The sequence below is a fragment of the Aspergillus caelatus genome (genome assembly GCF_009193585.1).
Source record: "Aspergillus caelatus strain CBS 763.97 unplaced genomic scaffold BDV27scaffold_54, whole genome shotgun sequence".
Lineage (NCBI taxonomy): Eukaryota > Fungi > Ascomycota > Eurotiomycetes > Eurotiales > Aspergillaceae > Aspergillus > Aspergillus caelatus.
In genome coordinates, this window is record NW_022475317.1 from 24226 (window position 1) to 35130 (window position 10905).

At 52.1% G+C, this 10905-nt stretch overlaps 3 protein-coding genes across 3 annotated transcripts; 1 reads left to right on the forward strand and 2 right to left on the reverse strand.

Moving 5' to 3' along the window:
• Nucleotides 1-1336: 1336 nt before the first annotated feature.
• On the reverse strand, nucleotides 1337-3630 carry BDV27DRAFT_94137 (flavin-containing monooxygenase). The gene is made up of 2 exons (XM_032078002.1): nucleotides 3248-3630; nucleotides 1337-3190 (listed from the first exon to the last, which is right to left on the reverse strand). The coding sequence occupies exons 1-2, from the start codon at nucleotides 3536-3538 to the stop codon at nucleotides 1925-1927; spliced, it is 1557 nt and encodes a 518-aa protein (XP_031929311.1). The 5' UTR covers nucleotides 3539-3630; the 3' UTR covers nucleotides 1337-1924.
• Nucleotides 3631-4202: 572 nt separating this feature from the next.
• Nucleotides 4203-6800, forward strand: BDV27DRAFT_125543 (uncharacterized protein). Its single transcript, XM_032066356.1, has 3 exons — nucleotides 4203-4919; nucleotides 5061-5391; nucleotides 5452-6800. The coding sequence occupies exons 1-3, from the start codon at nucleotides 4582-4584 to the stop codon at nucleotides 6679-6681; spliced, it is 1899 nt and encodes a 632-aa protein (XP_031929312.1). The 5' UTR covers nucleotides 4203-4581; the 3' UTR covers nucleotides 6682-6800.
• An 82-nt stretch (nucleotides 6801-6882) lies between these two features.
• BDV27DRAFT_143754 (major facilitator superfamily domain-containing protein) lies at nucleotides 6883-10333 on the reverse strand (the record flags this gene model as incomplete). Its single annotated transcript, XM_032070153.1, has 4 exons — nucleotides 6883-8450; nucleotides 8509-8525; nucleotides 8743-8988; nucleotides 9045-10333. 4 exons carry the CDS (start codon nucleotides 10331-10333, stop codon nucleotides 6883-6885), a joined length of 3120 nt encoding a protein of 1039 aa, XP_031929313.1.
• Between the last annotated feature and the right edge of the window lie 572 nt (nucleotides 10334-10905).

A 10905-nucleotide genomic window follows, 5' to 3' on the forward strand; every position in this document is an offset into this window, starting at 1 on the left:
TCAATTATTATTCTCGAAGCAATTCCGCGTCCCAACTTCAAATGATCCATACCGTTCTTCCCCGAACCGGCCCGGTCAAGACGATCGGTAATATGCTCAACATAACCTAGATCAGCGACAGCATCAGCTGGCGAACCCGAACCTTTACAGCGCTCAATCAGACCATAGGTGACGCACTAGGTTAGGACGGAACCACCAGTGCGATTGTCAGGATCAAACTGTACAGTGCACAAGGCAGGACCCTCCAGGTCTAAACGGACATAAAGTTGGGATATTTGCGGGGGGTCTTGATCCATATTGGCCAACATGGGTTTTCCGAGGGTAGGGCAGAAACCTTGTTTGATTTATGCGCGAATCGACTGTATGCATGAACCTCAGTATTACCAATAGGGTTACTTAGCTCACCAATAGCTTCACGCAGGTACGAGACGAACCGCGGTAAAGGACGTCAGCCCACTGAAAATACGTACGATTTAAATTAACCCTTTCGGGCCCGAACACCTTTTTGCCATCCTTCAATTCCGAAAGTCAATTATTGACATGACGTCTCCTCCACTTTCAATCCCCCATTCCTCGGCCGAATGTCTATGGAAACATCCCCATCTTTGGGAGTCACAATGTCTTCGATCTCTGGAACTGAGATGAGGCCGTCCTGTCGTTCGGGCCTTCTTGGCAATGGCGAGGCGATTGCATGAGATGGCAGTCCTTTGAATGAATCACACATCCAATCGCTGGTTATTTTGATCATTCTGAGGGGGCTTTATCCACTCAGTATTTTGCAAGCCTCCCATCATAGACAACCTGTCATGGAGTCTCGATATGCTAGTTCGTACATGACGTTTTTCCACTAATCCTCACGCTTCAAATGACTCGAATGGGGCAATGGGGATGCACTCCACTTCTGTCAACATGCTCATTCCAATCTTTTCGATCCCTCGGCATTTCCCTTCGAGCAACACTGAAGTTTGACCCTCCCGGCAAATGAATCCCTCGGACCCCATGGGCAAGCCTGCCAAGCTGACCAATTTCCGGTCTGGGATGTTCTGAGGTGCTGGTCGTCAAACTGTTATGACTGGCACCACATCTACAACTCCTTGGAAGGACACGTGCTACACTATGCCCCAGACCACAGCCCTACAAGTCTCGATCAGTCCTTGAGTAGACCACTCCAACTGCCGTCAGATCCGTTCAATTGTCTTCTCGATGGTCTAGAACATCGCTCGATATTGTAAGAGGTGTGGTTACGTTGTTTTTCCTAACGCAAGAAAGAAACCTATGGGGAAGCTCTGGTTCTAGGAGCGCTTGTTGATATCCATCTACTTCTGCCGAAGCTCTGTGAATCGCCGGATGTAGGGGTGTCTGTTCTGGGGATCAAGCTATGATTCTCTGACATTGCGACAGATGCTCTCGTTACCCTATCCTACTACCTTCTGGCGATTTGTTATATACATCGCAGAGAGGGTGTTCAAGCCCATGTCCCTTAGCAACGTGACAGTGGGATGTCGCATCCGTGCTTGGCTATGGCTATATGCATAGAATGTTAGAACAGGCTGGGATGAAAGTGAACAGTTAAGCCTTTCTGAGCTCACTTGATCTACATGCAATGTAGCTGCACATGGCCAACGGTTGCATAGTGACTTGTATCAATATTCATTCATTAAAATGCTTGCTACATGCATTAGAACATGCTTCAACTATGTAAACAGACGTGACCTCATTAATCATCCATGCATCGCGTCAACCAATTTTTAGGTCGCGGCGTAACCGCTAGACGCGAGATGCGAGAAGAAAGTGCGGATATTAGTTCCATTGGCTCAAATGCACCGACTAGGCACAGTTCGAGTGTCACTGTTCAAATAAGAGAGGATGGAAGAGCTCCCATTCGTTCGATAAGCAACCCTCTTCAAGCGGCCGAAAAGATGGTTTACCGCTGTTGCTTCAACTGCTTGCGGAACGACTCTTCTTGCCTGACTACCCCCATTGGGAGCGATCGGCCAACACCGAACAGCACGAACGGTGCCCACTTCCACCGGAATGGGTTGACCAGGATCACAAACACAAACCAGTAGATCAGTTCGGAGTACGTGAAGAAGTCGAATGCGTTGGTCGGGGAATGCTGCTTCACAAAGCGGGTGAAATCGATCCAAGTCTTCATGCGACCCTCCGTGGGTTGCGTTAGGGGATCCGTCAAGAACATGAGCAAGAAGCGCGTGTAGATGCCAATGTGCATATTGCCCACGGTTCCAATCGCATCTACGTAGGTGCTATTGTTGGCGCAAATCTCGGGGTACTTCGGGGGAAACACCTGCAAATACCAGCTCGGTGGACTATACGGCTCTTCAAACGCATCGTCGGGCAAGAAAGATAGGGACGGACGCTTAAAGCCTGTCGCCATGATAATGACATCTCCTGTGACGACGGACTCATGGCCCGGGCCACCCTTGGGCACCTTCCTGGCGCGGCGGTTGAAAAGGATACCGTTCTCCTTCACGGAGACAATATCGCCGCGCAGCCACCGAGCTTTGCCCTCCCGAATCTTGTCGAAGAGCTCCGAGTTAGCCATTGGCGTTGTTGTAAAGAGGCCGCCCGAGGGCGCAATATCCTCCAAGTCCCGATAGAAGAACTTGTGCAGGAGCCATTCCGGGATCCACGAAAAGGATGTCTCCATTCCAAAGATGTTCAATGCCAATAAGGACTGAACCAGCACGTTTCGGGGAATGATCCACTTATCCGACCGCGACAGGACATCGATTTCCGCCGCTTTCGACTGGACCGCGAACTCCAGGGCCTCAATGGCGCTCGCACCGCCACCGATGATGAGCACCTTTTTCCCTTCCACATCCTTGCCATCCAGTTCCGACGAGTGGTAGATATTGCCCTTGAATTGCTCCTGGTCGGGCAACGGCGGCATCTTCGGGTCACCACAAACACCAACCGATGCTACCACGCCATCAAAGCGGCCGTACTTCTCTTCGTCATCATTGATGATCCACTTGCCATCCTTAGCCTGCTTCACGGAGGTCACGGGGGTTTCGAATGCCGTGTGTTTCTGCAGACCATAACGCTTCCACACATCTACAATTTGCTCACGAATCTCTCCTTGAGTTGGATACGCGTTATCGTATTTCACCGACGGGTGAAATCGGTACATAATACTATGAATCTGCAAGGAGGATGTAGAGTTTACTCTCTATGAAGTCATCGTATCAGCCATTGTCCTGTAATCTGGGAATCAATACAAACGTACACTCCAGATACCTCCCAGTCCCTTTGTTTTGGAACGTGCCTCAAAGATTTGTACGTCGAAACCATGACCAACACAGTGAGCTGCAGCCGACACGCCCGTTAACCCAGCACCAATGACTGCGACTCGTTTTTTGGGAAGGCCATTGACGAGCGAAGCGGGTGGTGGAGGGGCAGGAGCGAAGAACCAGTTGATGACAGCTTGAAATAGGAGATAGAAGAAGGTGAAGGTGCCAACGAAAGGGTGTTTGATGAAGTCCACCCAAGAGGACTGAGACGTCCCTGGCTGAACCATAGTGGCTGGTTTTGCGATTCAATGAAACCGGCCCGTCAATTGATGCCAAAGAAAAAGCAAAAACAGATTCAGTACCAGTTTCCTGTTGATTGTTGTTTCTGTGCAAAGAAAGAAAACGAGGGGGGATTCGAGGCCCTTTTTCAATGGCAGCAAGATGCAAAACCATGACGTAGTGGGTGGATCACTTTTGTCGGAGGGTCTTTGTATTTTTTTTCAATGCATGTGAAAAGGCCACGCAAGGAAGACCAATGGTTTCATCATACGGGAAGAGACCTGGTTAGAATCCATGCTGACTCCATTACGTTATGTTGCTCCCTCATGCCATCACATCCTGTGGTCTCACTGTCTCTCTCACACACTATATCTATCCTGTTTTCTCAGGCATCATCCCTTCCCAGCTGCATCTTATCTTATCGGGGGATTGCCCGATCCCGTTAGCTCCGTCTCTTCCAACCAGTTTCCTTCATCCTGACAAGGTACAAGTAATTTCAACCTGTTAATATATTCTGGCAAGGAATCCCTCGTCAAAACGTCACTCCGAGGAGACGGTTTACTTTCATCGACTGACCGGAACATGCTAAGTTCAACTAGTCCATATCACCGACTTCTTACTAGATATGCGATCAAGGAGTAGAAATACCAAGTCGGGACAGGGTTGTGTCAATGACACTCGTCAATACTGTACATACTTTGTAAACACAAAGAGACGTGGATTCTGCCCACTGCAAAACGTGATCTGTTCCCGATTGGGTCTAGGGCGGTCGTGGGAAAAGCAGCCCCGAGTATCCCATCCAAAACGATCATGTAATCTTCAATTGTGTCGACTCGACCTCCGTAGACCAATTCCACCTTGCCACCGTCGTTGTTCATACTCACACTTTGGATATCGAGTTCCGACAACCATGTGCGGCTATCGCTAAAGCCGTTTCCTCAACGCGTCGTGTGAACTCCAACGCCCATGACGATTTTCATTCTCCCACCGGCTGCCATTCCTTGACGCTCTTCCACACCCCCCACCGTCTTCCTCGAACCCCTACACAAAAATGGCCACGCAAGGTGCTCCGGTCCTCGATAGGTTCCTGTCGGGGATCTCAGAGATAATTCGGAATCGCGACGGCTCGAAGCTCCAAGACTTCCTACAGATCGAGCCTCCGTTGTCCGACATTTACCGACAGATGGTCGAGGAGTTACGGCGACAATATCCCAATGGATCGAAAGAGGCTGATCTCCTGCGCCGATGCGAAGGGCTCGTGCCGCGCACCAAGAACGGCAGCTCATGGACCGCATTTCCGACCTTCATGAAGCTATATTTCACCTTTCTCCGCGACGTGAATGTCGACAACCTACTCGAAACCTACAACCTCCTGAAAGGGCTGGTGAAGTAAGTCCTTCTGGATGTATCCTTCACCTGAATCTTTCCTAGCACTACTCTCTATGGTATATTACCGCCATCGAACGTAGCGCTGGGCTCCTGTCATCCTGGTCGGTTACTGATTGTTTCTGCGGTCGTCTCCGCCCATAGCCAGTCTGTCCTTGCGCTCGGTGACAGTCAATACGGTGTGATCGTGCTGCCGACCGTCCTTTACCTTTCCAAAGTCCTCGCGAAGCTGGCCATGGGCCTCGATCGCCGCCCCGAATTGATCGCACATTTACTGAGAATGGAGGGTCGCTCTGATCAAGACGAGAGCATCGAGAAAGTGACATTGGTCGAGAAGTCCGCCAATGTCGTCCGGGAAGCATTCATCAAGTGTCTCACGGATCGCAGCGGAACCCCGGGGGTCCATGGCAAACCCGAAGGCAAGCGGGTAGGCATCTATCTCATGGCCAACCTGTGCCTGAAATTACTTTTCCAGGTACGGAGACAGATCGAGACCTCTTCGACCGCTCCATTGAACTGACACAGATGGCTCCAGTGTGGGAAACTTCGAAATGCAGAACAGATGTTTTCGAGTATCAGCGCCCAGTCTCCGCCCCTCAAATACTTCCCCGCCTCTCAAAGAGTGACCTACCTTTACTATCTCGGACGATATCTATTTTCCAACAATCTCTTTTACCCCGCCCAGATCGCCCTTCAATCTGCCTACGACCAATGCCATCACCAGGCTCTCAGCCAAAAACGAGTCATTCTGACATACCTGATACCGTGTAACATGATCATGGGTCGTTTTCCTTCACTAGAGTTGCTACAACGGCCAGAGTCAGAAGGACTAGCCGACAAATTCATTCCCATCTGCCGACTCATCGTTCGCGGCGATTACGTTGCCTTCCGGGAGCATCTTGCGCTGGATTCACCGGCCACTGAATGGTTTGCACAGAAGGGCATCCTACTTGCCCTGCGCAATCGGTGCGAAATCCTCGTATGGCGGGCGCTTGCTCGAAAAGTGTTCATCCACGGCGGCTTTCATGGTGAACCCCAAGGCTCCGCCCAGCGCGGACCCCCTCCTTTCCTGTACCTCCACAAACTTGAAACCGCTGTGCGATGGCTCCAATCGCAACATGCGCAGTCCTTGCATGGCTCTCTCGGCTTCGCTCCGTCCGGCCAAAACCGCGACGCACAGGCCGGGCATAACGAGTTCGGATCGCAATTGGTGTATAAACTACCCGATCACGATTTCGCTGGGGTTAACGAGGTCGATGGACCGGAGTCCAAGCCGGACCCAGACTTATTATCCAAATTCGAAGACTTCCTTGTGCCAGACGGATGTTTTGACGTCATGGGACAATGGCAGTCCAATTCACCGGGAGTCTTGGTCGACGGACAGCCCGACGCCGACTACTCTCAGTATGAACTAGATCCATACACCCACCGAGTCGAGCTAGACTCGGAAACTGACCAAGGCAAGCCAACGCCCATGATGCGAGAGCTTGAATCCGTCCTAGCGTCTCTTCTCACCCAGGGCCTAATGCGCGGCTACTTAACCCACAAGAATCCTCGGTTCGCCATTCCCGGTGCACGCCTGCGCGGCGCCTTGCCGACCGGGTTTCCAAATGTCTGGCAGACTATCTCCGCTCGCGAATCGGAGGATGACCGGGTCCCTGGTTGGGTCCAACCTCCGCCACCCATGGCGGGTAGTGGTCTGGCAGCGGCCGGCGGAGGTCGCGTAGTGAACCTGTCGGGAGCACGGCCAGTGGGCGTGCAGTAATTTGGGAAATCCATCCGGAGCCTCGCGCGACTAGCCTCCGTGACTGTTTTGGTGAATAGCACGATGTGAAATATTATGATACCATTGATGTTCTTACAATTCCTGTCCTGGCTTTGATACCGGCCACCCAATGGATGTTCACGTAAGACTAGTCTAGAATAGATATCCGACGGCGGAAAGTAAAAATATTACTTCCCACCCTCAGTCTTTCTTGCTCTTGATCAGATAGTAGTCACCTCCTCTCCAAGCCTTATATACACCGTATAACCCGCATACCGGCCACGTCTCCCACACCATCCTCTTCGCCCAACCGACCCATCCCTCGGGGGCCCCATGCCCCATGGGACTTAAATTAACGCGCACCTTCTGATATAAATCTGGCAAATGCGTGGCATGATATTTCTCCCGCAACGCATCATAGCGTTTACGATCATAGATCGACCAAAACTCCTCCTCTGTATAGTAGGCATGGGCGTACAGCCACTTCTTCCCGCCCAACTCCCTGACCTTGTTCTCCAGGCGCCGATTCTGCGCAATGAACGCCCCGGTATCCGACGCGTGGGGCGACGGCGCCCACAATCCAAAGTTCATCAGACAGTCACCGTCATCATCGGGGTCCTCTTCCTTCTGAGATTGATGCGGGCCTGCCTCGCCGCCGCGAGCCATAATTCCCTGCGAATGATGCAGGGGACACAACCAGATCGGATACGCGCCGAAGGTTTCCTTGTCATCGAGCCAAGTGAGAAACTCCCCCGTAGCTTTGTACGGCACCGCCACATCTTGGATGATGTGTTGTTTTGAAAGCCCGCTCTCGTGTAAGGCGTGATACATGACTCGGGTGTGCATAAAGGTATCCAGGATATACCGGGTGATGCGATTGAACGGTGTGATGAAGTAGCTGAAGGCGTAGCGACCCGTCCAGAATGCGCCGCGATCGTACCGGAAGAGGTAATCTTGGATGGGGACGTAGTGGGTGATCGAGGCGGGGGGTTCGGCATTCGGACGGTGGATTTTTCGGGTTTGGCGCTGCGCGTGGATGTAGAACCAGGGGTCTTGGGCGCGTATGAAGCGTTGGATGGGGGTTTGGTTTGAGGGCAAGTCGACCAGGCGACCGGCGCAGACGACGATGTGGTCCGGGGCATAGATGATGCCATCCAGGTAGTCGGTTTCGGGGTGTGCGGTGGTCTCGCGGAAGACTGTCATCGCTTGGGACATGCTTGAGGTAGAGTGGTAGGTTAGTTCGACGTAGGGTTTTGCTTCGCGACATTGGATCTCGAGCATGGTTACGACGCCGAGGGTTCCGAAGGACGAGGCCGCCGCCCAGAAGAGTTCTTGCTCGTCGGGTACATTTTGCGACGCTGTGCGGATGTCGCCGTTGGCTAGGACGACCTCGATCCGGTTCACGGTCGCATCAAAGAATCCGTGTCGAAAGGAGCTGCTCTCGCCGGACGTTCCGGAGAAGCCGCCGCCTGCGGTGATGCCAGGGAATTCCATGACGACCAGAGGGATGAGCCCATGAGGTAGGGTGGCCTTAACGAGTTCGTCCATGGGGACGTTAGGCTCAACTAGGATAGTCTTGCGGTCTGTGTCCACGGCCAGGACATGGTTCAAATGCGCGGTGTTGATGGTGTTGGCTGCGCTGTGTTGCGATTGTCGCGTGCTGTTCGTGGAGCCATGGTAAATGCGGAAGGGTTGTTGGTGTTTATGGAATTGGTGGGCTTGGGCCGCGATGGTGGCGACAGCTATATTGTGAGCTTCCATGGTGCGATCTTGGAGGACGACATAGGTGTCCAGAGAGAAGAGATCCGGAGTGAAGTTTGTACGTACCTTTGGAATGCGGGTGCCTGTTGATGTGTTTTGATCAGGGCTATTCCCCACTCGGAAAGTCAATGCACGGATAATGACCTCATTTATCCTCCAGATTAGATTAGATTAGATACCGATTGGCATGAAAGCTTTGCGACACGATATGATCATTGTCTCCTAGTCTATAAATTCTAGCTTTATTGCCAAGCTCATCTGGACCTTCGCGATGCCTGAGATTGCCTCCAAGATACAAACATAAACAGGATCGACACCACTAAACCCAACCCCGCAAAGCCAATACCCAGGTAGAGAGCTCCTCGGTAGCCCCGGAGGACATTGCGTCCACCATTGTTCACATTCGACTCCACAGTCCCGGCAAATCCCAGTCCCAGAGAGATGGAGTAGTTTACTGTGGTAGTGACGAGTGATGCAGCGAGGCCTTGATGGTGGTGGGGCATGGAATTGCTGAGGATGAGCGTGCCGGATGGGAAGGACATATCCCTGTCGCAACATGTTAAGACGGTAAATTGGTTGGCTAGGAAAGGTAGTCAACTTACATGCCCCATGACGTGATAAGACTGGCTACGAACGCCTGAGCCCAGTAGGTCTGATCCAGGGGAACCGTTGCAAAGACTGACAGACCGGCCGTAAAGAAGACCATCGCGCAAAACATAATGACACTGGGGGGCAGTCGGCCGAGCAGGAATCCTGTCAGCAGAGCCGCTATGGCACCAGATGGAGCCGCAGCGACCCATTTGGCTGTGGCTAACAACGGAGTGTCACCCTTAATCTCCTCCATAAACTGGTAAAAGTAGTAGATAATGATGCCAAAGCTGGACCACCCGGCAGCGATACATCCCAGCACCCATGCCAGGTCACCGGTTAAGACTGAGCTTGGCAGCAGTGGGCATCTGGCAATGCGTTCGATCCACAGAAAGCCGCCAAAGATGATAACGCCAACGATGAGCAGCACGTAGGTGTACGGTGTGGTCCATCCGACCAACGCTGCCTGGTTCCATGCAAAATTGATCAGTATGAGGGCGATGATACCGGCCGCTGCTCCTAGCAGATCTAGTCGCGCCCAAAGCGGAAGGTCCTTCTGGAAATGAGGTCGCGGCGTGTGCGGAATGACCAAAACACCCAGCACAGCAAAGGCCAGGCACACCATGCCCTGGACCCAGTATGCCCACGGCCACCACACCATTTGTGCCAAGATCGAGGAGAACACGCCCCCGACGATAAACCCGCTCGGCGCGGTGGCCCCAAAGAAGCTAAAGATCATCTCTTTGCGCAAACCCGGTGGGTATGCGCGCCCGAGGATGGCGATCGCATTCGGGAGTAACATGGCGGGCCCCATTCCTTGAAATGCGCGACAGCAGTCAAAGAAGATTTGATTCGACCAGACACTGAAGCCCGCCAGCAAAGACCACAGACCGAACCAAGCGAAACCGATAATGAACATCAACCGATGACCGAAGACGTCGCCGAGCCGACCGCAGACTAAGATAAAAGTGCCGACCGTCAGACTGTAGGCCGCCGCAAACCAGCTCAATTCGCCCGGCATGGATGTCTGGAAGCTCTTGCCAATAATATACACCGGGGCAATCGAGATGCACAGACCCGCTTGCGTCATGAATTGAGCCATGCAGACCACCACTACGAAGAGCATCTCCCGCCATGGCTCCTTTGGCGGTACCACGGCGGACAGAGTAGTCTCAGTGTGTGTCAGTGCTTCGGGATCATCATTGGGACACTTTGACAGTTTCCCATTCAGCTCATCACGGCTGATGTCGGATCTCGACGTGGACGGAGAGGATGTGGCACCGTTCTTATCAGACTCCATCATCCTGGTTCCAGCGGTTCCAATAACGTCTCGGTATATCAATCCCTCGATGGAGCTTCAAAGAGTAATAGAGTCCAGCTAGTCGGGGGTGACGTCTTTTATATCTGCCATGATCGGGACAATTCATGGAGAATGGGCCCCGTAACGCATCAGTAATATCCAATAGATTCTCTCACCGGCCTTGCTTGATACTAATTAGCGAGCGTGTTCAATCCGGTTTATCATAGGTGATTTGATCGTTTCGCTCTCGTCATTTGTTGCGTACCAGGGATCCGCTCGATTCCCGTCGGATTCGATGTCCGCATCCCGACGGGACATGGCTCGGAATTGATCGACACTGATTGATAAGACATGGAAGTTGCGAAGCCTAGAATAAAAGGATTAATAAAGAAGGTCCTTCGTAGCGGAAAGAAAGAGAGGAAAAGGTATTGCAAAATGACGTTGTTCTGGTTAATTGAAGTTCAGTTAGTCTCAGAAACCAGCATCTGTTGTGTGCACATATATATATATATTTAGCTCTAATCAGTCAAACTGGTCTATTATGGTGGGAGCCCTCATCGGAATGAATGCTATTC

Coding starts and splice junctions, on each gene's coding strand:
- BDV27DRAFT_94137 (XM_032078002.1), bottom strand. CDS start 3,538: ATGGTTCAGCCAGGGACGTCTCAGTCCTCTTGGGTGGACTTCATCAAA. Junction 3,191..3,247: donor GACTGGGAGGTATCTGGAGT/GTACGTTTGTAT, acceptor ATGACTTCATAG/AGAGTAAACTCTACATCCTC.
- BDV27DRAFT_125543 (XM_032066356.1), top strand. CDS start 4,582: ATGGCCACGCAAGGTGCTCCGGTCCTCGATAGGTTCCTGTCGGGGATC. Junction 4,920..5,060: donor CTCCTGAAAGGGCTGGTGAA/GTAAGTCCTTCT, acceptor CTCCGCCCATAG/CCAGTCTGTCCTTGCGCTCG. Junction 5,392..5,451: donor GCCTGAAATTACTTTTCCAG/GTACGGAGACAG, acceptor AGATGGCTCCAG/TGTGGGAAACTTCGAAATGC.